The 27,677-nt window shown below is 43.3% G+C and overlaps 1 protein-coding gene across 2 annotated transcripts in view; it reads right to left on the bottom strand.

Moving 5' to 3' along the window:
* The window catches only part of Cpne4 (copine 4), a 459,807-nt gene that overhangs the window by 100,842 nt on the left and 331,288 nt on the right, over positions 1-27,677 (bottom strand). For both annotated transcript variants that reach the window (XM_028756686.1, XM_028756687.1), the window contains exons 4-7: positions 21,043-21,114; positions 19,849-19,923; positions 4,151-4,234; positions 2,525-2,614 (exon numbers count right to left, since the gene is read on the bottom strand). In XM_028756686.1, the coding sequence (XP_028612519.1) occupies positions 2,525-2,614; positions 4,151-4,234; positions 19,849-19,923; positions 21,043-21,114 (321 nt within the window). The remainder of the gene's footprint in view (positions 1-2,524; positions 2,615-4,150; positions 4,235-19,848; positions 19,924-21,042; positions 21,115-27,677) is intronic.

Here is a 27,677-nt window from a genome sequence, read left to right as displayed (position 1 = left end):
GAGAGAGAGAGAGAGAGAGAGAGAGAGAGAGAGAGAGAGAGAGAGAGAGAGAGAACGAGAGAACATACGAACATACACAGGCCAGCCTCCCAGGACAGTACCAGAAGATCAGCTGTGAAGATGCTGGGAGGCTAGTCCTTCCCTCCATGTTCACCCTTGCTTTGTTTCTTCTTTCTTCTATTATTCCTCCAACTCTCTCTCTTATTCTTTACTTCTGCCTCTTTCTATTTTCCATCTGATTATCTATGCCTTATGACTCTATCATCTCTTACAAGTTCTTATTCCTACAGAGACCACAGAGTTCTCAAAAACCCACAGAGGGCCCCTTATTTACATTTTTATTCCTTTGTCCCTACTAAACCTTCTTTTTACTCACTCAATGACTCCAATGACAAAATGTCAAAGGATGTGATATTTTATTTGTGGCCAAGGAAAAGAGTTGTTTTTCTGGGATGGGTAAGCACTGCTCAAAGCAGAGTTGGTGATCATCACCCGTACCGGAAGCTGTAGCATCTTGAAATAGAGTTTCTACCAAGAAATCCAGTCAGAAATCCCATCTTTTTCCCCTTCAGCATGAATGAGAGTTCCTGGAGGTTTTCCCAAAATAACTTTGTTTTTCATAAGAGATAGAGATACAAATTGAGCTTGTCATTAGCATCATGGAAGTCAGAGAGTTAGTTCACTGACAGCTCAACCACAATGTCCACACAGTGGGTTTAAGCAAGGATACACAACATTAATAAGACTAAGACTAACCAAACAGACGGGATTCTAACCTGAATGGTAACATTGAAACTAAAAGAATTTTGTCCCTCAGAACAAGGTCTTCAGGGTGAATGGAGATCAATTAGGCAAACAGCAGCAGTGCCTATGGTGGCTAGTGTTATTTGTCAACTGGATAAACCTGAGAATCAACTGGGAGATGATCCCTGAGCTGTTTCTTTGGAGGATGATCTTGACCATGTTAGCTGACACGGAAGAGCCGTGTTACTGGTGGACGAACCCGAACTGTGTAAGAATGGAGGAAGTGACCTGAGCAATAGCACGCATGAGTCTGTACTGTCTTCTGACTGCAGACACAACGTGACCAGATGCTTCAGGGGCCTGATGCCTTAACTTCTGCACCACGGTGCTCTACAGCCTAGAATGTGAGCCGAAAGAAACACTTTCTCCCTTAAGTTGCTTTTGTTAAAGTATTTTTATCACAGGAAGAAAAAACTCACTAAGACAATGCCTGTCTTGATTGTTCTGAGGATGGGTCCCCTGAGAGGTCAACATGAAGGTTTGGTCCCTGTGGTGAGTGGGACATTCCTTTTATCTTCATGGGGAGGAAGATGCTCTTGCCCTTCAGAATCTGAAGCCATTGAAGGTCTGAGTTACCCAAGCACCCCTCCTACAGCCTCAGGCTCAATTCATCTTCTGACTTCTGCCTTCCTTCAGGCATGTTCACAATACAGAGCCCTGGAGAAGCTGATGGGACCCCGAATCTGCTTGATAGTCATGTCAATCAACTGGACTTTGGCCTTATGGGCAGTTTGTGTGCAATGAGTTAGATATCCTGAATCAGTAGAATTGGCTCTGTGGCTTTTTTCAAGTTTCATTCCAAGATCAAGGGCACTCTCAGCCCATTGACCACAGCAAGTGTCTTCAGGAAGAGATTTCTGGTATTCAGCCTGTTGTCTCCCTCTCATGATTCCTGACCCTCCCAGTGCATGACACCCAGCCCCTCCAACTTCTATACTCCAGAAGTCCTCAAGGCATTTGTGGTAGATTAAAAAGAATGGCCCTGATACTTTGCAATTCCTCCCACAGAGAGGTAGAATACATTGTGTTTGCATCTGGAATAGGCAGAGTTTGGCTTCTAGGTTGTGGAGAATGTAATTGAGTTCTTCAACTTGCACTCAGAAGCACTGCAGCTTCTGTTTTGGACCCACAGCTACTATACATAAAAGTCTAAGCTAGTGTGTATGATGACGAGAACTAAGCCCCCCTACATACACTGCATATGACAGCCTGCCAAACCCTAGAAGTCACCCCATTCATGGGCAGCAGACCATGAGCACCCCACAGAGATCAAGAATGACTAAGAACCACCTAGATTGGCCCAAGCCAGTTTGCCTATGCACAATTATAAGCTAAACACATTTACTATCTCAAACTACCACACTTCAGTGTGTGTGTGTGGGGGGGGGAGTAACACATTATATAACAATAGATACTTGATGCAGAAACATTTTCCTTCCAGAAACTTTCAATTATACTCTGAAGTTATTGCCACATTTTGTTTCTGAAATGCCCCAGGCACTGTCTTTTGACATAATACATTCAGATTTATTTTAGGGCTATTGTATGAGTGTAGATAGCTCTGGCAGAAGAAACAGCCTCACTTTCTTCCATTAAGATGCTAAAAAGGTGAGAGGGCTGAGAGAGTGGCACAGAAAATTCTGTGTGCGCATGTTGACGTGAGAGAAGAAGGGGGGTGTAATGTGTTTCCAAATTCACGTCTCTCAGATATGGATCTAACCTTCAGCCTGCGGTCTGGATCTCCGCTGCATAGAGAGTTTACCGATACTTTGAATGACTTCCAGGCTGGGCTTAAGTTATTCATCACAACCTGGGAAGAGAAAGACATGAATAGTGATTTGAAGAGGAAAGGCTTGACATTTTCATACTTCAACAGAAAACCTACTCGAGAATCCACTGCAGTGTTTGTGAAAAGGACAAGCATCTGGGACAGGTGGCCTGATGAAAACTTGAGAGCAGTGGGTATTTTAAGAATGGCCCCGAAGTAGGTCATTTTGGGCAGAACTTCTGTGGTCTCTGGTCTGGATGTTGTTTCATGAATAAGGACAGTGACATTTCCTAGCATGTGGATACAGAAGATGAGCTCTTCCACATCAAAAGGCCTGGGGGAGAGGCAAGGCTGCCTCTGGCCACTCATAAAGGACCTGTAGGACTATCAACCTTATGGTGTGGATTCCTTTCCCTTGGAGTCAGCAGAGGAAAGGTATCTGGCAAGGGTGGAGTGGTACTGCTAAAGAATTACCACCCATAGCTGAGGGGCCATGAGCAGTTAATGGTTGCCAGGACCAGGGGAGTCTATTTGTCTTGTGGTGTGGGCTCTGGTCAGTTGTCCATGCTCCAGTAAACAACCCACAAGCATGCTCATGTTAAACTCAGCAGGTCACACAAGAAGACATCAAAGTAGGAGGCAAACTTGCTGGGCATTCAGTGGGAGTAGAAGAGGGCTAAGTGAGGGTAATGAATGGCAAATGAGCAGAATATATGATACACATGTATGTATGTATGTATGTATGTGTGTATGTATGTATATATGTATGACATGAATATATACATATATACTTTTTGTTTACTATATAAATATATTACATAACACACATATATGCACACACACACACAGACACACACACATTGAGAGCTTTGGAAATCTGTGAGTTGTATCAGATGGAGAGTCTGGGAATTTTCTAGATGAATAATACTAAATTTTACATTAGCCAAACTCCATCTCAATAAGAATATTTAGAAATATAAATACGGTAATTCTTCATATTATAAACTAAATCAGTAATATAGCAAAATGTATTTAAAATCAGCTTACTAATAATGAACTTGGCAAAATATTGCCCAAGGGTTCATGAGATTTTTCCTGTCTTTGTTTGGTTTGAGTAACCCAGCTTGGTTCTGTGTGTATAAGTGGCTCCTTTGTACCAGGCATGCACTTTACAGTAGGAGCTACCAGAGTGTAACTCCTGGACCAGTAGGTGCTATGTTACTGAGGACTTCTTGCAAACACAAATTTTGAGCTTCACCTAGTCCTATAAACAGACACTTTTGAGGGAGATCTTGCATGTTATCTACTGAATGAAACCTAAGGGAACACCCAGATAAAATTAAACTATTAAATGAATTCTGCTGTGTTAATCTAGGAAGTTTTTGGGGTAGAAGTCATGAATTTGAGAGAGAGCAAAGGGGCACATGGAAGGGTTTTGAGGGAGGAGAGGGAAGGGGGAAATGGTATAATTATATTTTAATTTTTAAAAATTGGAAAGCATGTACAGCAATTATTTACAAGAGCACAGCTGGTCTCCGAGGCGGACGGAGCGCACGCTTCGGAGCGCACGCTTCTTACCTCTGTCCGGTGCACGAGCTGTTGAGTAGCGTCGTCGTTCATTCTGAAAATCTCCAGAAATGGGTCGGATTTACTGAAGAAATCCTAAAACAGAAAAATGAAATTAAGTGTTCTTTATCTCTCTCCTGAACTTGTTCTGGTCCTGAACACTGGTAGGCTTAATTACCATGATCTGACTTTTTAGGGAATGGAAGCCAACTGGCCATTTCTTTTTGGAAGGTCAGCCTCAACTCCACCACCCCCTCCTCCTTGCCCCAAGGCAGTGTGTGTCACCATTTCTTCTTTCTGTGTTCTTGTCCTTCCTACCCACCCTCGCCTGGAATGAGCTGCATCTGAACTCCAAGTTCTTTGTTATGTATTTGCTAGGCTGAACACTGAAGGATTCTTCACAGATGGATCCAAAGGCCAGTTCCTTGAGAAGTCAGAAATCTGTTGTCTCAGATATGCTAACCGTGCAATTTTAGAATCTGTATCTGACCACTGTAATGTCTGGATCATTTATGCCTCTGTCTCTGTTATTTTTTGCTTGGTTCTGCTTCTTGGTATGTTTGTTAATTTTGATTAAATACACACCACATAACAAAGATTACAAAGGTTTCAGATGTGTCCTTGGTATCTATAAAGGAGTTAAAATGAGGGCATTGCCTTGAATCTAGTCTGGATTAAGCTATTCAGAGGTTGGATTTCTTCAGAAGTCTTTAGTTAAAAAAAAAAAAAGAGTCCTTCTATTTCAGAGTCCTCCCTCCTTGGGTGCTGTCCTTGGAATGATCTAGCTGTAAACCAGAGTATTTATGGAGTAGGTCTCCTCTAGAGGACTCCCTGTGTCTCTCTGTTAATCTCTGCTGTCCTGGCTTTAGTTCCTGGTTCACTTTCTCTGTTTCTGTTTGTTAATTAGTGAACACATTGCTGCATTTCTCCCCTGCATCATTCCCATTCTCCCAGTGGCCCTGAATTTCCATGTTTTCTTTCCCTACTCCACAAGTCAATTGAATTTTGGGCTCAGATTTGTTTTCTAGACATTTCCTGGCAAACTTTACAGGTTCTACCCCCATGCTATTTAAGGAACCAGGCTTGAGTGAGAAATGTGCCCAGAGTGTCTGAGTTATCTCGCTGGCTTTTCTTCTTTGCTCAGTTTCTGGGTCCTTTCATCTTGGCTGCCTGAGAACCCACAGACAGATGTCCCTTGTATCATTTTAGTGCTTATGGGTGCTTCTAGTGGGAGGAAAAGCCCATACAAACAGGTGCTTTATGGGCATCAGGACCTACAGAATCTACATCCTTTTAATAGCTTTTTCTCCTTTCTCTCTCTCCCTCTCTCTCTCTCTCTCTCTCTCTCTCTCTCTCTCTCTTTCTTTCTTTCTTTCTTTCTCTCTTTCTCTCTCTCTCTCTTTCTTTCTTTCTCTCTCTCTCTTTTTCTTTTTTTCTTTTTTCTTTTTTTTGCCCAATAGTTGGTAAATTCTCAGAAGGGAGAACTATGCCTTGCTTTCCCTTACACATTTACTGTTTATTTTCTCAGGTTTTATATAGTATATACTTTCTTGCTGGTTTACATAGTGCACACTCTAAGTATTTTACATGAAGCATATATTTTACAGTGTATACATTTTAGTGTTACCTGGTTGAAGGAACTCATGCATGAATGAATATAGAAATGAATGAATGAATGAATGAATGATCCCTTGGTATAGAATAGGGAGCCACCTCTTCCATAGCCTCCCCCACCATCACCACTAAAATGTAACCGAACAGAATCTATTTTGGTCCTAACAGTCATCAAGTTAACAAGCTATCTTCTGACAGTTTATATCCCTTTGGCTTCTCCTTCTCTACCAACGTCTTCACCAGTCATCCTCATCCTGAGCTGCAGAGTGTATGGAGGCCATCAAGCCTTTGTGAGCTATTAGGATCCAAGGAACACTAGTATCTAGTTGTACTCTCTGCCATCAAGTTTGGTGGGAAGACAAATGTAAGAGTCAACATGCTTTACGCTAAATAATGAATGAACAAGTGTGCAAAGGTTCTTTAGAAAGGAGGAATGTATGGTCAATTTGACTGAAGAAAATGGCTGTGAGGATGCTGTGCTTCTAGAGCAGGAATAATGTGGAAGAATAAACATGGAGGGGGTAGAAGTAGCAGCTTAATTTTACTGTGTGTGCTAGGGTGGGTGGAGACAACTCTGGCAAATTTGGCTCTGTGGTAACCAAGGCCACTGATGCTCAGTATATAGGTCTTTGCTGTTCTGGAGAGAAAGTCCAGTGCTACCAAGGGACAGTGAGCAGGAAACAGCAAAACTGGCTCTGCCTTGAACATCAGCCTAAATAGCACTGAAGCACATATGGACACATAGACCGGAAGCACACACAGCTGCACAGGTTCAAGCTCAGTAGGGATCCAACACAAGGGGGCAAATAGACACAGGGTGACCCACTCAACCAAGATGCTATTTGTGACTGATACCCATTGGCAAAGGGGAAAATCAGTTTTTTTTTTCCAAGAGAGTGCTACTGGATACATCAACCTAGTACACTTCAAGGTAGGCCATGTGCTCAGGATTATTTGCCCAACACAAATAAAACAGATGCTAAGGATTGTTGATATTTTTTGTGCGTGTTGTTTCATCTTGTTTAGTCATATTTTTGATTGTGTTGTTTTTTTCATTTTTAATGCTTATTTATTTAATTATTTTGAGAGAGAGAGAGACAGGGGGGGTATCATGAAGCTTGGAATTTAGTGCGTTTGGAGGTAGGGAGGTTTAGAGGGGAGTTTGGGCAGGGAAAAACATGATCAAAGTGTATTTTATGAGCCCTGAGCTGCCTGCTATCCCAGGGGAATCTCCACTCTCCCACCACCTCTCCCCCACCTCCACTAAACCTCTGAACCATACAGACAGGAGCGTGTTGTCCTTTGAGAGGCTCCACCCAAATATAGACACCCACAGCCAAACAATGGATGGAGCTTGGGGACTCTTATGGAGGAATAGGAAGATGGATTACGGGCCCAAAGGGGATAGGAACTCCACAGGAGAACCAACAAAGTAACTATCTTGGATCCTAGGGGCTCTCAGAGACTAAACTGTCAACCAACGAACATACACAGGCTGGACCTAAGATTGTCTACTTATATGTAGCAGATGTGCAGCTTGGTCTTCATGTGGGTCCCAAACAACTGGAGCAGGGGCTGTCCCAAAAGCTGTTGCCTGCATGTGGGTTATGTTCTTCTAGCTGGGCTGCCTTATCTGGTCTCAGTGGGAGAGGAAGAACCTAGCCTTGAAGAGACTTGAAGTGCTATGGTGGGGGGATATCTAGGGAGCCTCCCACCTGCTAGAGTAGAAGGGGAGGGGGAGGTGAAGGATTGTAGGAGGGGGTGACTAGCAGTGAGCCCAATATAAAGTGAATAAATAAGATAAAATAAAATAAAATTAAATTAAAAAGAATTCAGTTTATATAAGACCAAAGCAAACTCTCTGTACTGTGTATTCTACACAATTTCAACACTAAAAATATTTTTTCAGCATTTTCTACAATTATTTCACAAGTCTTTAAAAATAACTCATTACTATCTAACTAATGTAGCAGCATATTTTTTCCTGCAAGTTTGGAGGAGCTAAGATGGGAGGAGTAAGGAGAGGAAGAGGAGAGGAAGGAGACAAAGAGGAGGACCAGAGAGAGGGGAACATGGCAACAGATATGCGCGTGTCTCTAGCAGTCAAAGGTAGCTGATATATCTAGGTATGGTATTGGGTTACACCTCTAGTTGTATAGGCATCTTGTTATTGAGCATTATCAAATATATAAAGCCTTTGGATAATTTAAGAATTAGAATCTCATTTCTACCGGGCACTACGTGGATGGTGGGATAGTCTGGGCTCAGCCCAGCCTTGTGGAGACAGTGTGGAAGATTGGCAGAGACAATCTCCCATGCTAGTGTCTCATGGGTGGCAGGGCCGATGTCTCTGGCCGCCTGAGCCATGGCCTGAGCCGAGCAGTGGCGAGAATACACCGCTGTCACTCATGGCCACAGGCCTTGTCTAGTTGGGAAGATGGTGGCAGATTAAGAACAAGCCAGATGGAGAGCTGATGATTTAAATATCTCCTGCAACATAATATTAACCTAGAACCTTTGTAGAATATCCTAGAAAGAGAAGATGGGCAGGGGAGAACTACTTTCTCTGCATCCCTCCCCATCCAACCTGAAAATCAAGTACCACCTTTGTATCATTGTCTAAAGGTAAGAGAGGACCACAGCCTTCCTCTTCCCAGGGGCCCAGGTGTCTGCCTCCTCCATTAGCCTGCCCCACACACCATGCCTCATCCCCAAATGGCCCATTTGTTTCCCAGACACACTTGTAGCTCATTCCCATGTGCTTGTCAAGGCCTTTGCTTTTCAGCCTATTTCTGTTTCTATATACTTCTAAAAATATTGTTGCTGCCTCTTTTACACCTTCCCTTCTGGATGTGGGCCACATTAGCTTGTTCCTGTATGCCTATGGGCTTTGGCTTTGCCTCCATAAATAGATTACTGGCCCCTCAGGGGATGTTTGTGAATTATATTTAAGAATTGCTGACCGCAAAAATTTAAAACTTTTCTTCTTGTTGATTTTTACTTATAATGGGAAAAGTGGAAAAATATAAGTTAAAAACAGAAAGATAGGGGGAACAACCCCACAAACCCATCTAAAACTTCGTGTTTGGAATCTGAAGTTTGTATAGCAAATTTCTGACCTGAAAACCTAGAAGACAGAAGTTGGAGGGAGGCTTCACAGAACAATATAGCTCTCAGATATCAACAGAGAAGTTTATTTGGACAGTGGATGGTGGTTAATATGGAACTCATAACTAGTCAGAGTGCAGAGAATAAAAGTCTGTAGGAGGCTCAGCCACAAATGGGCATCTGTATCACACTCTTGTCCAGGTTCGGGGATCATTGTGGAAAGAGAGGTAGGAAGAGTCAGAGGTCAGTGATGACCAGAGTGAAACCACATCTGGGGACAAGAAAGATCTCTGCACTAAAGAACTTGCAGCGGCTGTGGTTGCCTGCATAAAGCCTGAGTAAGATCAAGCCAGTCCATCATTTTAACATGGAGAAGGGAGGGTTCCTATAAGGTCTCTTCGAGTTGAGGACCTATTGACAGTTGATGGATTGGAGAAACAGGGTAGAAATTCAGTTTTCTTTAAGGATGTGGTCTCAGAATCTGGTAAATGACCCCATGAACTAGACTCAGTTGATCATTAAAAAGACACATACACACACACTCACACACACAGAGAGAGAGAGAGAGAGAGAGAGAGAGAGAGGGAGGGGGGGGGGGGGGGGGGGGGGGGGGGGGGGAGGAAGGAAGGAGAGAGATTGACATTAAGTGGACCCAGGAAGAATTATGATAAATGTGCATTGTATAGATGAGTGAAATTCTCAATGAATTAATAAAAATACTATATCACAAAAAAAAATTGGTGAGAGGCAACAAGTTTATTTAAGACTTCAGGGTTTCAAATCTATCTTAGTGGTCCAAGGTGTTGTATAGCACTTTCTTCCCAGGTTAAAGCCTTCCATCTTGGAGGGAGGCTCATTAAGACACAGGATGTTAAAGTGGAGGCAAAATAGCAGGCTATCTTAAGACAAGGTTGTTTACAGGGAGGTGACACAACAGGATGTTCTAATCGTAGGTGAAATATTCCATCCTGTAGAGAAGCTTGTTAAGCTCAGTAAGTAAACAGTTTCAAAATAGCTTCAGGAAGTTCCAGAAATTGAGCAAATTCACTAGACCCCCCTCTCTTCCCAAGAGCATATGTAAGTATTGGGGTTTGCTAAATGATTGTCTCAGATAAACTGAGCAACTGAGATGTTCAGGCCTGATAAGCAGGCTGGAAGAAGCCCCAGCAGAGCTATCTAGACAAGTGTCAGAGCAGCTGGGCCACCTGGAAAGGACACCCTCCAACTTGTTGAGCTTTCACCAGATTGCACAGTACTGTGACTTCCAGTTTTCCAGCTTCCATGAGCTATCACTCATACTGGGGTGGGCTTTAGTGGTGTAGACATCTTTGAATTATTTCTTCTCTTGTAAATAACCTCTCACCCATATTTCTGTAAATAACCTCAATACAACTCACTGGACCACCAGGTCAGACTTTGATGGTCTCCTTTCTTTGATCTGTAATGGTTCTCTATCTGAGATGAGCAGATGTCTTATCATGTTTCTCCAGGAACAGTGTCATGCAACACAGGGTACAAAAGTCTCATGTGACAAAGAAGCGTTCCCTTGAGACAGTGGGTAGGATTCACTGGGTTGAGGAGAGGCCTTTCTCTCAAGAAGACCATCTCCTTGTTCTTTTCTTGGAAGTCCACCCACATCTTGGTTTCATGGGGTTGAGAGTGTATTTTTTTCAGGAACATGCAGTACTCTCCAGTAAGTCAAGTCACATGCACAGAGGAAAGGTAGAGATCCTGGAGACAAAAGGACTCAGAAGGAATGCCTTGGAAAAGCATGGGATCCCTAAAAGATCAGGGGAAGGTTTAAGAGGAGAAGCAAAACCCAAAGCTAAAAGCTCTTCTTCTTGTATCACAACTTCTCTTCTTTAAAACAAGCAACTCAAAGGTAGGTAAGAAGGTTCAGTGAGTCGAGGTGCCTGTATCCAATCCTAAGTACCTTTTGGTCCCCGGAACCCACAATGTAGTAGGAGATAATGGACTTCTGAAAGTTTTCTTTACACACACACACACACACACACACACACACACACACACAGAGAGAGAGAGAGAGAGAGAAAGAGAGAGAGAGAGATCACAGTATGATCACAGATTCTACAAATGGGGTAAAGGGAGGGAGAGAGAAACAATAAATTAGTAAAGATATAATAAACAATCTAAATATTCTGGATATTTTCTATATTACAGTTGAAATTAATATATTACAATTCCCCCAAATATCAACAGGAGTTTGGTAAATCTAGTTATACTCTACTATATAATTCAGTATTCTGTCACTTTCACTTGGATGACTACTGAAATTTTCTAATTTATTTCACATTTAGAAAACACCATTCAGGGTATGAAGGGACTTCCTGGACAGAAGCTGTGTCTGCCAAGGCTGATTGACTGAGTAGAACTTCAGTGATGTACAAGAGGTTGGAATGTTGCAAATCCAGAGCCAAATCATCCTGAAGGGATCTTTCACTGATTTAATAGCCACGTTCTGCTTACCTTGTCCATGACTACATCTTCTGTGACTATAAGGTAGGTACCTGGGAATGTATGAACAGACCTCTAGTTCCACCAACCAAGGGGCTAAGTAAGACTGCTGTCAGACAGCATCTGAGGCCAATAGAAGAGTTGCCCCTAATTTGCTGCAACTGCCTATCTGATGTACCTGACAATGTAGTTGAAAAGTGTTTTATTTCATACATATTTAAACTCAGTTGCTATAAAAAGTTTATGAAATGGCTCCATCATTGAAGCATAGTATTTGGAGAAAGACCTAAACCTGTGATCCAGGCCCTGGTCCCTCATATTTAGCTCCAGAATAAATCATATCTGTCATTCCTATGATACAGGATCTGTTTCTTTAACTGACAAGGGTTAGCATTAGAATGCTGTGAGCATACCAGAGTGTAAATGGGAAAGGAGAGTCAGATGCAGTCTCTAGCTTCATTAATCTGAAAATCTAGTACATTCTAGATGGCTTTAGAGTTACTTTCAAGTCCAAACTCTACCCCATCCACTCTGGATGATCCTGAGCACAGGGTCACAGACTCAATTTCCCACCCACAGTGAGAAGAGCATCGGTCTTTCTCCATAGCAGTGTTGCAAGAGTAGAAGAGCTATGTGTATGAATCTGTCACATGTTAAACTTATAAATACTGGCTTCTAGGACTTATGAGTGAAAAACAGCAGTCACACAAATACTGTGAAGAACTATTCAAATATGAGGATAACGATCATTAGGACTATATTTGATTGCTGGAAATGAAACCACTCAAAAGCAGTTCAAAAAAATTACTCATGAAGATTCTCATAGGTTCTAAATCACAACTCTGGACACAATTGTTTGGTCACCATATTCTGGACTCTTTAGTTTTCTTTACATTAAAGTGATCTTGGAGGCAGTTCACCATGATGAAGGTGAATGAATCAGGCCAATTCGAAAAGCTTTGCTATAGTGAATCATTTAATATTCTAAAGGTCACACTACTTTGGTCTATCATCTAGTGTGAAAGAAATTTACTTAAGCGAGAGGGTGGAATAATGGTTACGAAAGACTGGGGAGGAGGGGGAGGTAGGTAGAAAACCTAAAAAAAAAAAAAAAGAGAAAAGAAAACACAGAGAGAAATCAGCTCTAGTGTTCTGGAGCGGGGTGAGGTGACTCTGAAATTTGTGGTATTTTCAAGAACTATAAAGGAAAACTGAAAAGTTCCTGAAAAAGAGCACTAACAAATGTTTGAGGAGTTGAAAATGTTCATCTCCATAATATGCTCATTACACGTTGAGTATGTATATCAAATTATCATGCAAATATTTGTCTATTTAAAAAATAAGAAAGAAGATATCCACATCCTATAACAGAAATAATCTGAAACACACCCATATTTCTATCTGATCTTTTCACAATAGCAAGGAAATCAAGCTAGCCTACATGTCTCTCAGTCGACGAACAGGCAATGAAAGGAAGACACAGATAGACAGGAAACTGGATGGAACTAGAAACCAGCATATCCACCAAAACAATCCAGGATCAGATAGATGAATACCATACACTCTCTCTTCTTTGTGACTCCTACCTTCTGACCGTTAAGTGTGTGTCCACATGTAGACAAAGGCTAGGAAACTAGAAAGGGTCCACAGAAAAAGAGGAGGGGGAGAAGATAACAGAACAAAGTGGGAGGGAGGATACTAGGGGTGAAAAGGTACAGAGCAGGGAAGGGGAAGCAGGGATATGTGGATGCATAGGAGAAGGGAGTCAGCTAAAACCAAACATGCATGAAAAAAATCATGTGGAAGTGGAACTTGTTACTTAGCAAATGTGTTTTATAAAAGAATATATATTTTAAAGAAACGAGAAGAAAAGTGAACAGCGTGTATCTACAGCAGTAGTCCTTGAACCAGAACACTGATTCCAAGAAGAACTAGAAGAAAGAGGTTACCATATCTAGATTCCATGGTTAGTCTGCTTTGGGTCTGTGGGCAAAGCTCCCTGTGCTCTGTGTGTAATTCAGAAATACATATGCCTACCTTTGGAAATACAGTTAGCATCTTAGGGATGGTGTGGGTCAGATACTTGACCCCTGGTACATTGGGATGGCTCAGTAACCATAATTTTCCCATCATTTACACCGACTGGACCCCCATTTTTAGGCAGTCGTACTCAAGAACCATGACACTACAGGGCAGCAAGTAGAGATTTCATATCACAGTAAAGATGGAGTCAGCCAACTATCGCATTAGAGGAGACGAATAAAGCCATTGTTTTTATGAATAAAGTTTTATTGTGCCACTGCCACACCCCTCCATTTATGTTTCAATTATGTTTGCCTTCATGCCTTAAGACACAGCTCAGTGATAGAGACAGAGAGCGTATGGCTTGCAAAGCCTACACTACTAGCCATCTGGCCCTTCACAGGAAAAGTTTGAGAACCTCTATTTTAGAGACATGTTTGCTTCATCACCTACCGCTCCATCAAGCTAGCATCATGAACCATTAAAATACAGTCGGTAATGACAACCTTCCCAGATGTGGAGGCCAGTGGAAAATGCAGTTTCTCTATAGCAGCATGGATACTTTCTCAGAGAAGGGAGGTGAAGGAACACCCTGTTAGCTTTTATGTTCCAAAGCAGTTAATACATGTATATGTATGCCTACCTGGTAGGCTAATTGCCAACTGCCTGCTGATATAATGATTGCATGCTAATATAATAAAAGAAGCTATAAAGCCTATCTCTGCACTAAGTGAGTCACGTCAACATTAGATAATAAGATACCCTTCAGGAATGTACTTTATTTTACTTGCTCGCTCTTAATGACAAATACCTGTCTGACTTCAAAGATTTCAACCTCTGGTAGATAGCTGCTACTCTGCTGAGCTACATAAAGGAAACTAAAAGGTAACTTTCTCCCAAAGAAAAAAACAGACACATTTCTTTATCACTGTGGTTTGCAAAAGTACTTAGCACTCCCTGGTGAATCCCACAACAATGGCTCTTAAACATTTGGTCTCAATACTCCTTTATATTTTTAAAAACTATTGGGGACTACCAGATATTTTGTGTGGGTTGTATTAGGTAATAAATGTCTTGTTATAAAACTTACACCTTGAAGAATATTTACTTGGTACATTACTTTTTTTTTTAATGACAAAACCCACAAAGGGTAATAAAGTAACATTTAATCAGAAAAGTAAATGTACTTTCCAAATTCAAGAAGCGAGTGAGGAGAGTATTATTAAGGTTTGTACACAGCAACGTCGGACTGCAATGAGAGGGAGAGGAGCTTGGAGCTTGGGTTCTTACATGTGGTCCAGTATTCACAGAGGCGCAGTCACACTCTGGAACAACTCATTGTTCAGGAGTGAGAGAGTGAGAATAGAGAGAAAAGCTGTCTTAGTGTTACTATGGAAACAGGCTTAGGGATTCCTGTGGAAGTGGGCAGGGATACTGCACTTCCCTTTGACAACTGCTGACCTCCAGCATATATACCCAGCCTCCTTTGCCTGGCTTCCTGATTCTCTGAGCCAAGGATCTTACCTCTTGAAAGCAACCTAATTTATATGTGAACCAGGAACTTCACTGGGTCACTCTCTGTCCCTGATTTTTGTTTGTTTTGGGTTGTTTTTGCATGTTTACTTGCTTTAGGTAAATTACTTCACATCTCAGAATCTCAATTTACCATCTTCAAAAGAAGGCAGGTAGATAGAACAGTGTGTTTTTAACCTGTGGTGTTTAAATGCTGGAAGGTTACTAGAGTTACTAAATGCCTAGAAATTCAGATTTTCTGTGACTTGTATGAACTTGATACAGCCCCTTTCTGCTATAGTTTTAAAATTTATGCAGAAATCAGTTACTTTAATGTTACTCACTAATATAATAAAACCCAAGAACTTATTTGTCTGATAAATGCTTTTAGTAATTGATTTCTAGCCAGGGAATATATCTGATGACCACATAAGTGGTTGCAAAATTGTTTAAAGCTAAAAAGCTAGAAAGGAATCTTCCTTGAGAGTTTCCAGAAACTAATTGTTTTTTCTACTTGTGAAAGAAAAGAATTGTACAGTGTTATTCTGATCTAGCTAAAAATATTTTAGTATGGAAGGTCAGATTTCCAAAGATGGCTGCCACAATGTTTGGTGTACACATATTTCCTATAACATGGTGCCATTCTCCCATAGACCTGGGAGTCTAATTACCAGCTAGCTTCTTATGTCTGGTGGTATAGGACTTCTAAGATTGAGTCAGCAAATAGTTTCAAGTTCCTACCTAGTTCTTGAGATACTCTTTCTGGGAGAAGCCAGATACACCGTAGGACATCTATCATATAGGTACTCTATTGGCTGTCCTGGCTGAGCCCAGTCTCTGGCCAGCCTACATGCTAGGCATGAGCAACCTCTGAGAACCATGTGGAATGTGACAGAAGCTCTTTCATATGACAACAAAAGGGAAACTGTTGAAGCTTCTTAGAGCCAACAGGGCCTCTAACGAACCTCAAGACACCCTTGAGCTGCAACATCAGCCACTGAGAGAACAAATTAGAGGTACTTAGAGGACTCGAGCTGCTCTCACGCTTACGTCATAGACTCGAGCTGCTCTCACGCTTACGTCATAGACTCGAGCTGCTCTCATGCTTACATCATAGCCTCAAGCACTCACGCTTACATCATAGACTCGAGCTGCTCTCACGCTTACATCATAGACTTGAGCTGCTCTCATGCTTACATCATAGACTCGAGCTGCTCTCACGCTTACATCATAGACTCGAGCTGCTCTCACGCTTACATCATAGACTCGAGCTGCTCTCATGCTTACATCATAGACTCGAGCTGCTCTCACGCTTACATCATAGACTCGAGCTGCTCTCACGCTTACATCATAGACTTGAGCTGCTCTCACGCTTACATCATAGACTTGAGCTGCTCTCACGCTTACATCATAGACTCGAGCTGCTCTCACGCTTACATCATAGACTTGAGCTGCTCTCAACCTTGGGAAGAGAAGCTTCACACATGAATTCACAGCAGCTGTGGTTATCTTCCTAAGATCTGCACAAAACCAAGCCAGTTACTCCTAGCAGTAGGAGCAGGGGCTGTCTCTGACTCTTTGACCTACTTTTGGGACCCTTTTCCCCCTACTGGGCTGTTCTGTCTAGCCTTAATAGGAGGGGAGGCACCTAGTCCTACTGCAACTTATATGCCAGGTTTGGTTGCTATCCAAGGGAGGGCTGCCCTTTCTGAATACAAAAGGAGGAGGAATGGGTTGGGGTGGGGTGGGTACAGAGAGGAGAGGAGAGGGGGAGAACTGTGGTCAGGATGTAATATATGAGAGAATTAAAAAAAAACTCAATGTTGAGCCAGGCATGGTAGCACATGCCTTTTATCCCAGCATTCAGCAGGCAAAGGCAGGTGGATGTCTGTGAGTCTGGGGCCAGCTTGGTCTACAGAGAGAGTTCCAGGACCTATACAGAGCTATACAGGGCTATACAGAGAAACCCTGTCTCAAAAACCAAGCCAAACCAAAACAAAGAACTTCTAATATTGAAGTGGGAGGGGCTCCCCAGGTCACACTGTTAGCTGAGATATTGGCAGCTGATAGCGTCTTGGAGAGCAAATAGTGAGTGAGGAGGCTGGGTTTCTAGTAAGCAGCCCACCCCAGTGGATAGCTCCACACCTGTGTGCATACAGGCAGCATTAATTGGACTCACTGGGCTACAAGTTTTTAAATTTAGAAAAATAAGTGAACTTGGGGGGAAAATGTTTGTTGGTAGGGGTCCCAAAGGGAGAGAGTCAGGTGGGTATAATAAAGATACATGTGTGCAAAATATCAAAAAAAAATAGAAGAAAAAAAATCAAGATTTGTTAGGACAGGTTTCTAATCTTCACACAGTGGATTCCTGGGATTTCCTGGCCAGCCAATCAGGGAGAGAGCCTGTCTTGAAAAAGATCCATGGCTCCTGAGGGATAATATTATCACACACACACACACACACACACACACACACACACGCATACATACACACATGCAGCTTATAAGGATTAAAGTCTGATATCCCAGACACTCTTATTCAGACACTAATTATCATATCTTCTACATCACCGTAACATTGTATCTCATGTAGTTTTTTATTTGTATTTAACTTAGGCAATGATATCCAGGCTGTGGTGAGGGCAGCATGTCCCCTCCGTAGTACCTTTATCTAGCAGACACCCAGTGCAGTTTGGCAAATGAATGGTCAATGAAGGAATAAGTTGATAAATAAGAGAGTGAGTGTGAAAACTGATTCTGCCTCTATGAAGATGGAGTGTCCTTCATCTATGAAGATGAAGAGTCCTGTGTCAGTAATTCCTGATGTGATGTGGCCTTTGATGTAAGGATACATTTGAAAGGAAATCATAGAAATGATAGGGTGAGGCTGAGGGTCTAACTTTTGTAAGGTGTAGGGCCTACACAACTTTCACATACATGTACATGTAAGACTTTTGGATCTAAATGTAGGATTTTCAGGTCTCAGTTTGAACTTTAGAAGAATCTCACTCTCCCAGGACATATCCCAGGAGGGGCACATTCCTTAGTCAGAGGACACTTGCTGGATTGACATTCAGAGGAGGAAGGGAGAGGCTGATTAACATTCCTCAGACCACAGGGGAGGGAACCCACCTGCAGGTAGAGAGAGCCCAGAGCATAGATACATTCCAGGAATCAGGAAGCAGAGCCCTTAATGTAATAAACCTGACACTCCTTGTCATAATCTCAGTCATCTAGGGATTGAACCTGGAAAAGTCAGGCTTTGTGGTTTGCCCTCATGAACTGTACTGTACCCATAAATACTGTACTCAGCTCTTGTTTGGGGCTCTCTCTCTTGCCTGCATGCGAGAGAGTCCTAGTGCACTAGTTTCATTAAACCGAACCTCATGTGATTGCAGCGAGTCCTGTCCGTGTACGTTTCTGTGGGAGCGCGTCCCCTGGTTTTGGATTTTACAGTCCAACATACACACACATGTACACACATACTCACATACACACAAACACACACTCATACACATGTACTTACACATATTCACATGTACACACATACACACACATATTTTTACACATGTACACCCATACTGACATTAACACACACACACACACACACACACACACACACACACACACACACAGGACTGTTAGTATTCTGTATAAACTCCACCTCCACCGTTATCTGGCAACACCCAGATATGCTCCTCCCACAGTTACCTGGCAACAGCCAGGTAGGCCTGCCCACTATAAAAGGGGCTGCTTGCCTCCTCCTCTCTCTCTTGCTCTCTTGCTCTCTTGCCTCTAGCTTCTCTCTGTCCCCTTGCCTCTCCCCCCTTCCCTCCCCCCTCTCTCCACGTGGTCATGGCCGGCCTCCACTTCTCTCCTCTCTCTCTCCTCTTTCCCCGCCATCTTCTCCCGTTTCTCTCCCCACCTTTGCCCTCTGCCCTGAATAAACCCCCTCCCCTGTGGAACCATTTGGTCTGGTGTTGTCTGTTCTAAGCTGTGCGCTGAAGTCTAACACTAACTAATGGGGTATAGACTGAAGTGGGACTGGATCTTCAGGTTTACCACTTACTATCAGGATGCAGTGGCCATGGAAACACCTTGTAAACTCCTTCTGTAGGGACTGGAGCTAGCTGAGGGTTACAGCCTTCTGAACTTGGATGTCCATCTTTGGATTCACACTGTGGCCAGGCTGCCTAGGGCTGCTCGGTCCAGTAACAAAGTACATAGGGGATATTAAGACAGGCCCATGGCTGGGAGACAGAGCTCTGGAACCTCCCAGTGGCTTCGCTGAAACTCTCTTAGTCTCAGTAGCATTCAAGGAGACTTTCCATCCATATTTGCTCATCTCTCTTTCCTTGAGGGACAGAATTTCCTCATGTCGATTTACTCCCAGCTTTTCCATTCTGTAACCCAGTGGAATTTCTCCAGATACAATACTTGTATCTTTAATCTGGTCTTGGTGTCTGTTACTCAGAGGCTCTGGACTGTGACACGGGGGAAACTTAGTCTAGTTAGTCATCTTTTAATCTCTTCCTTCACCTGCAATAATATGACCCTTGACCTGGGAATTGTACAAATGACTAATGAGAGACAGTGTATGCAAAGCTCATAACCCTGAACTTGGTGAACACTGATGCTTATTTATGTGCGATTGTTCTCGGCCTCACAACCTTTTTTCCTTTAGAATAGCCCTAATGATTGGGGGAAAGTCATATTTTCTTGGATACAGCTGACCTATAGTTTGGAAACAAATGAAAACTTAGTGTTACCAAATAGTCATGTGTTAATTACAAGCCCTTCCCCTCCTTAACTGCTTCTCCATTGTGGGGAAAGCCTCACCTTCTAGACCTCTCTGAAGTCTTTGATGTCTTTAATAATGTGGTTTGAAAGGGAAAAAATAGCTGCAGGGAAGAATCTGATTAAACTGTGTGTCCTGGCTTTATTACTTCCTTCAGTGAGGTCAATGCAGACCGTTTTACCTTATCATCCAATTTCCGTGCATTGAATGCAAGCTCCACGTAGTCATCATTGCCCGATAATTCTTCAGCAATCACCTAAGAGAAAAGCACACAGGAGCTGCTCAGCCCAGGAGCCTATCAGCACGTGCGGGTCATTTTGGTCTCTAAATGAACAATCACAGACATTGGGTAAGACATTTCTCCACAATCCTTATGCATACGTGCACTATTTCCAGCCCTGGAAGGGAGCTCACTAGAATACACAGCAGTGGGGTGACTAACTTTCAAACCCTGGGTGTGAAATATGAGATGGGACCCAGGCTGTGGGTAGAGCTATCGGGAGAAGTAACTAAGAAAAGCTTCCTGGCTGGGCTTGGTAATGCATGCTTTTAATCCTAGTCTTTAAAGGGTAGAAGTAGCCAGATCTCTGTGAGTTCCAGGCTAGCCTGATCTACATAGCAAGTTCCAGGTCAGCCAGGGGCAATATAGTGAGACCCTGTTTCAAAACAAGCAACCAAACAAACAAACACCCCCTCCAAAATCAACCACCCAAACAAACAAAACCATTATAAAGTACCTGCCTTTTCTTTAACAAATCACTAGACTCATTAACTATTGAGAAATGTATTCATTACTAGTGTCACAAAGGATATTAATTTGGGAATTTATTTTATTTTATCTTATTTTGTTTTACTTTAAATTGGGACTAAATTTGCTGAACTAGCTACTGTCTATAGAACCAAATAACAGAGCTCTCCAATCTGTTGCTTAATGAAAATTGCTCAGGCTAGCATCTTCTTGGGCAGCAAACCAACCTTGAACTAAATGCTTTTAAAGTAAAAGTATTTTGTAGAAGAAAGAGAGAGAATGAGAGAGAGAGAGAGAACACACTTTGCTGATCTGAAAACCACAGCCAATTCCATATTCTCACTGTGTTCAACAACGTTAACTTTTTTCTTTCATACTCTCGTCTTGTGATTGCAGAAACTCTCAGAAGGAGTGAGTGATATTCCTTCTGTTCAAACCTACTTTACTTCTCATTTTCGCTCAAAATAGTTTAACAAGAAAGAAAAAGATGGAAGGGAGAGAAAGAGAGAGAAGCTGTGGGTAGTTCAGTTAGGTCCCATCATGTAGAGGAGACACTGTCCTAGTGTCTCTTTTGGATTGGTGAGTGCACAGTGTCTGACACCTGTTGCCCCTACAGGGCCAGCTTACCGTGATGGAGGATTTCCCTGCTGTGTTCCCATGCTTCAGCAAAGACTTAGAAAGCTTTCTCTGGGATACAATCTGCAAAAGGAAACAGAAAGAATGTGACTACAGCCCTATTTTTAAACATTCTCCTCTGCAAAATGCTTCATAGACGACAGCTCCACCTGAAATCATCCATGGTCACTTATGAGTTCAGCCTTGTTCCTGGGTCTCTTGGAATACAAATTAGCCTCTACTTTTCCTCCAGTGTATGCTGGAAGAAAGGGGATTTAGGAGGCGGTGAAATTGTTGCTGAGACGATCATATCATAAGGAGGAGGGCAGTGCCAAACGTGAACATCAAGATAGCAGGAACAAAGCTTTGGAATCATCTGAAATTAGCATCAAATCATTGCAAAGTTGATGCCGGGAGGAGATCCTGTTAATATGGAACTTCTAGGTCTGAGACCTCTGGGGTTCTATTTTCAATATATCCATCAGGGAGCTATCTGTCTCATCAGGAAACCAATGCTCAGACAAGCCCATGGCAGTAACTTGGGTGTTCTTCATGACCCAGTGTCTGTCCATGCATGTAGGAACAGCTACATCATCACATTGGAAGTTATTCTTAGAAGAACTTGCTTGTCTCTCTGATTTCCCCGACCTTCTTGTCTACTGTGAAAGGCAAGCTTGACAAGACATTGTGACAGGGATGGCTACATAAGCCACGTCCAGAGGGGAAAGGAGTTAAGAGAATCGAGTGGGTGCTGTGCCCGTGCTTAAGGGAAACAACATCACACTCTCTGACGGGCAGCCTCTGTCCAACATGGTCCCCAGTGATGCTAGCTTCCTGGTGTGATGCTATTGTGTGAGCCCCTCCATTGAGTGTGGCACAGTGACAGCTTCTAGTCATTAGCACACCTGAAGAGTGGAGAGAGAACATATGTTTGGAAACTCCCATTTCTTGTATTTTTCTGGGGGACACAAGTAACTGAACTATAACTTAGCCTGATATAAAGCCTCATGAAGCAGAAAGGAGCCGATGGCTCTTTTTAACAGTTGAGCTCATGGGGCTGGGAGGAAACCATCTCTCAGCTAAGCCCAGGGACAGCAGTACCCTAACTTCGTCTTTGACAGGCCCTTATCTCGAAGACCTAGAAAAGCCATACCCTGTAGAAACAAGGAATAGTGAAATGATAAATGCTCACTTTTGTAAAGTTACTACATTTTCAGGTAATTGTTTAACTTTTTGTTAATCACAGAAAGGTAGGAGAGGGAGGCACTGTGTAAAGCTGGGAGACAATCTATTCTCTGAAATTCTCATACTGTGTGTTTCCTGTCTCTCTGCTAGAGTAGTGAAAACACAGACCATTCTAGTCAGAGTCAAGAAGCATAGATACAACATTCCCGGGCTGAGCAGAGTGACAGGTCAATCAGAATCCTGTGCTCATGGTGCTCGTTGGGCTGTGGTCTGAAGAGCAGAGACTACTTCCAACATGAAACCACCCTGGGGTCACACCAATGATGCTGGTCACACCAATGGTTTCTGCGACGACAGCTCCATGAAGCCTCCCGCTTACAGAGAGCACCAACATGTCAGATGCCTTAACTCTGTAGATATTCATCTTTTCCCCACTTCATGCAAGACTTTGGGCCAGACGCTAAGAACAGGCATATGTGAAACCAGACCTCTCAGAACACAGAGTTTCTTCCTATGAGTCTTGCAGCAGGAGTGTGGGGAGCACAAGATGAATAAATGACCAAACAGCAATTATCTGTGAGCAGCAAGTGGGCCAACATCTGATGGGAGATGTTTCCCGCTTTCCAGGTTAATCTGCTATCCAGAGGGATTTCTTTCTATCCTCCTTGTACTTCGCCCACATTGGTTACCTACCTGGGTTCCAGTTGATCCCAACAAACTTTAAAGGACTCTAATAGCTACTCGCAGGTACAGGTGGATTGTCCCCACAAGCTGGGTCTTACCAGATCCACATTTCTGTTGCCTCAAGCAGACTTAAGGGAAGTCAACACACAGGGAACCAAGTCAGACTGTGGTGTACTGTCTTTAGTCTTGTGAGGGTGGGTACACATGTTCTCATGTGTGCAGTTGTACGTATATTTGGCTGTACACGCACATGGAGGTCAGAGGGCAATCTTGGCTGAGAGTTTTTGAGACAAGGTCTCTCATGCACCTGGTACATACCAGTTCAGCTCTGCTGGCTGGCCAGTGAGTCCTGAAGATCTGTTTACCTCCGCCTTCCCAAGATTACAAGTGTATACTCCCATTCTTGGCTTTTATTTATTTCCTTAACTTGGGCACTAGAAATAAAACTCAGATCCCCATTCTTTGTGAGGCGTCGTTGGCCCCAGCTCCCTTTGTGATTTCCAGGCTTATCTAGACACACCAACATTGCAGTTGCAGGATGTGAAGAGCCAGTTACTGCGTGCCATCTCCTGCCCTCTGCATACTAGAAAGTGGGCATTTTGGGTCCAAGTGGCTAACCAAACAGGCAATAATGACTCACTCTAGAGTCTCTAGGTCTCCAACTCAGCTTCCAAGAACAAATAATAACTAAGGTTTCAAAGCTTCCGTGGTATCAATGATAGACATGCAATGGGCCGTCACTGTTATTGCCATTCTTGGGGCTCTTGGACAAAACCAGCATGGATGCCCAGCTGGAGTGTGGAGAAGTCTGTTCACTGCACATCCTACTTGCCACACATATTCTGTCGCTTTGTGCCAGGCTGGAGGAGACCTCAGGTCATGCCTTGGAATGCGGAAGTCAGAGTGACAAGGACCCACCCTGGCTGCAGCTGACATTTGAGGCCAACAAATAATAAGGTTTGCTTGGCATCAAGGCTAAAGGGGGTGTACCTGTCACAAGTTCTTGAATTTGATTCCTTTTACCCGGTGGCAGGGTCACAGCTGCAGACCTTTGCATACTGCAAGAGGGTGATGTACAGAGAGAGCAAATGGAAGCTGAAGCCCCCGGGCTTAGCAAGGTTGGAGCAGAAGGACATTTGCACCACTAGGAATCTGGTCTGCATGCAGCCCTGGGCCAAGGGCGGGCAGACTCCTCCAGTGAGGATAACACCAGTGGCCAACAGCACAGGTCTCCATTTTCAGTAAGCCCAATGTTAACTGAATAGTCTCCATATTTTTTTTTTCCATAAAGCCCAGAGTTTCATTTAAACAAATAGGACCAAAGCCTGGAAAACAAACATTTAAGCCAGCGTTATAGCAAGTATATAATCAGCTATATTTAAAAAATAGTCATTTGGAGACCAAACATGCATTTGTCATGAAGCTGCTTGCAGTGAAAATATTCTCAGAATTCTTTTTATAATATGCTTTGAAATTGGTGCAGTAGCAAATATTTATTGAATATCTTCTATGTGTCAAACATTGGCTCATATGCTACAAAGGTGGAGAGAAATCCATTAAAATATATTTATAACATTTACTTTACTCTGTTTTGTTTTGTTTCGTTTTGAGACAGGGTTTCTTTCTGTAGCCCTGGCTGTTTTGAAACTCACTCTGTATAGTCTAGGCTGGCCTCAAACTCAGAGATCCACTTGCCTCTGCCTCCCAAGTGCTGGGATTAAAAGTGTGCACTGCCACTACCTGGCCATATTTTAAATATTTTTAATTTAAGTAAAATTACATCACTTTCCCTGGATTTTTTTTCTCCTCCAGCTCCTCTCAGCAACAGTCCCTTGAGCCCCTCATATGTCCTCCACTCAAGTTGATAGCCTCATTTTCTTTGATTATTTCTCTATTATTGGTATTTATATGTGTGTATTTATATATTTATATATGTCTGTGTATGCACGACTATGTATAATACAGTCTACTGAGTCAGTTTTTGCTGTCTTTGTGTATATGGAGTCAAGGTTGACCACTCTACACTGGACAAGCAATGAGGGTGCTTGTCCCTGGAAGAGATTAATTCTACTTCTCCCAGCAGCCGACAGTGTAGAATTTAGCTTTAGGAAGGGGAAGCGGTGCATTGGGCTGAAAGGAAGGTTGTTTTTTGTTGTTGTTGCTTTTGTTTGGAGCCATGTTCCTGAGAAGGAGGTGGGACTGTTGGAGTAGTGCAGCTGGAACAAGTCTGGAGACCCAAGGTGCTGAAGACAGGCCTAAGGGGGAAAAACAGTTCTGTGGCCCAGGCATAGGCTGAAGAAAGCCATAGTTCTTAAAGAGACAAAAGTGACTTGACGGGCTGTTAAGGAGTGTTGGAGAGGCTGATGTGCTCAGTATGTGAGCATTGAGGCCTCCCTGCCACGTCAGGCTGGACTGTGCAGTGTGGGCGGGGCTGGCATGAGAGTGGGTATACCATTATCCAATGGGCAAGGAGAAAGGAGGAGGGGGAGCTTCCGGAGCTTTGCTATTGCTCAGGCAAACCGAAAGGGACTGGAGAGTCCGGTGGTTCCAGAGCCATGTGGGGGACACAGTGGGCTGAATATTCGGATTCTGAATCAAATTCACAGACAAATGATTTGTACATACCTTAGGAGGGTTAGATTAACAGCCTGGTTCAGAGCAGCCATTGCAGCTGGAAAACGAGGAAGGGGGAAGATGGAGGCAGGGCTTGGCCGAAGGAGGGAACTTGGGTTGAGGAGCTGAGACCTTGGAGGCAATGGGGATCTGCTGGTATGACCATACTTGTTGGTAGAACATCACTGTAAAATATTGGCTATAGAGGGAGAGACAAGAACATAGTTCCCAACAAACCTGTATAGAAGGGAGTTCAGACCATACCTAAGTAGAAAATTTAAGATCATGGAGAATGTTAACATCAGGAATGTTCTCTCATGGTCATTTACTGAAGCCAGGCCATAGAACAAAGGTGCTTTGGGCTTAAAGTCTGAGAAAGGTCCAATTTGGATATTTGGATAAATTTTGTAACAGACACCCCAGGGGTGACTGTGGATTGGGTTTAAACTCAGCTTTGCTCATCTCCCAGCCTAGGCAGAGACCCCAAGGCCTGTGACACAGTGTCCCATCTGTCAAACAGTATCCCTGGGGTCAAAGAGTGGTAGGTGGGGAAACTTTGGAAAGGATTTCTCCAAATCCAAAGGCTCCTGAGAACAAAGTCCTGGTCTACAGTTAGTACCACTCAAAGCTTTTGGGTATAAGGATATCAAGTGTGGCTGTAGGAAGATTGGTCAGGTCTACAAGGGAAGTCTGAGAGGTCTCGGCATCTTCCCTGTCTGCTGCATGAAACTGCCAGGATGCTTTGGGTTTTTGTTTTGTTGGTTTGTTTGTTTGGTAGATGTGGTCCGAGTAATTGTAGTAGCAAACACGTGAGAAGGCAGGAAGCTGCAGAAAGAAATGACAGTTCCCAGGGTTGGAAAGCTCAGTTGTAAAGTACTTCCTGCATGAACATGAGGACCTGAATCTAGTCACTACTACCTACGTCCTAAAGCTGTGTACAGCAGCACAGGCCAGAAATCCCAGTGCTGGGAAGGCAGGGGAAGGTGGCTCACTGAGCAGACCAGCCAGCTTCTCTAGAGGAACCAGTGAGCTCTGGATTTAGTGAAGGACCTTGTCCGCCAAAATAAGGTAGAAAATAGTGAAAGAAGATACTTAACTTGGATCTCTGGCATGTGTGCGTACAACACATACACACACACGCATGCACACACACACACACACAGAGAGAGAGAGAGAGAGAGAGAGAGAGAGAGAGAGAGAGAGAGAGCCTCTGCTGCTCTCCCAGGACACATCTCCATTCAATTCTTTCTGACAGTCTTCACACTTCACATGGCTAGCCCAGTTCATAGGGCTGATGATACTAATTTATCTTTTCCTCCTAGCAACCTTGACTGCTCCTCCTCCTCCTTCAGAAACAGATTCATGGTTTCTCAAGTAATGGTCAACCAAATGCTTCTACACCCACCACCTGAGTAGGACCCCTCCGACTCCCGACTCTCCCACACCACTCCCTCTTCAGCAGGAAGTAGCCAGATCTGAATTGGTGCCCCTATACCCAAAGAAGTCGGAATGTTAGGCTGGAACCCCACTCATTTCCTGCACAAGCTGGTAAACCCTATCTGCACCCCTTCTCCCAACCCCACAGAAGAAACTCCCCATTCATTTGAAGAAAACTTTGGGCTAACCTGCCATCATTCCTCATCTCTGTCCTTCTGTCAATCCACCCAAGAGTGCCTGCACAGGGGCTCAGCTTTTGACCATGTATAGACACAACCCCAGCTCCTAGCTGGCACGTCATCACTCCTTGCCTAAGCTCTGTGAAACTCCCTTGCTTTAGCCTAAAGAAGAGAAAAATGCCTATCACTCATATTTCCTATCCGCAGACACAGAAAACAGGAAGTGGGAAGAACTACACTTTAGGGAGGAATTTTCAACCAAGGATGGATGGACTTGGTATATACATCCCATCTCCTTTTCTTTGAACTAGAAATTAAGAACACAGTCAGACAAATAACTTCAGTTCATTGCGGCTGGCTTTGCTACTTTGTGGGTTCTTCTTGTTTTCACTGTTCTCCACCCTTCTTCCATCCCTTCAACACTCTAACACTGGATAGGAGAGAAAGAAGGATAGAGGAGAAGGAGGAGGGAGAGAGGGAGGAGGGAGAGGGAAAGAGAGAGAGAGAGAGAGAGAGAGAGAGAGAGAGAGAGAGAGAGAGAGAGAGAGA

This window comes from Grammomys surdaster, unplaced genomic scaffold (assembly GCF_004785775.1).
Source record: "Grammomys surdaster isolate TR1022 unplaced genomic scaffold, NIH_TR_1.0 126131, whole genome shotgun sequence".
Taxonomy (NCBI): domain Eukaryota; kingdom Metazoa; phylum Chordata; class Mammalia; order Rodentia; family Muridae; genus Grammomys; species Grammomys surdaster.
Note: the sequence above shows the minus strand (reverse complement) of the source record. Positions and strands in the feature narration are given on the sequence as shown.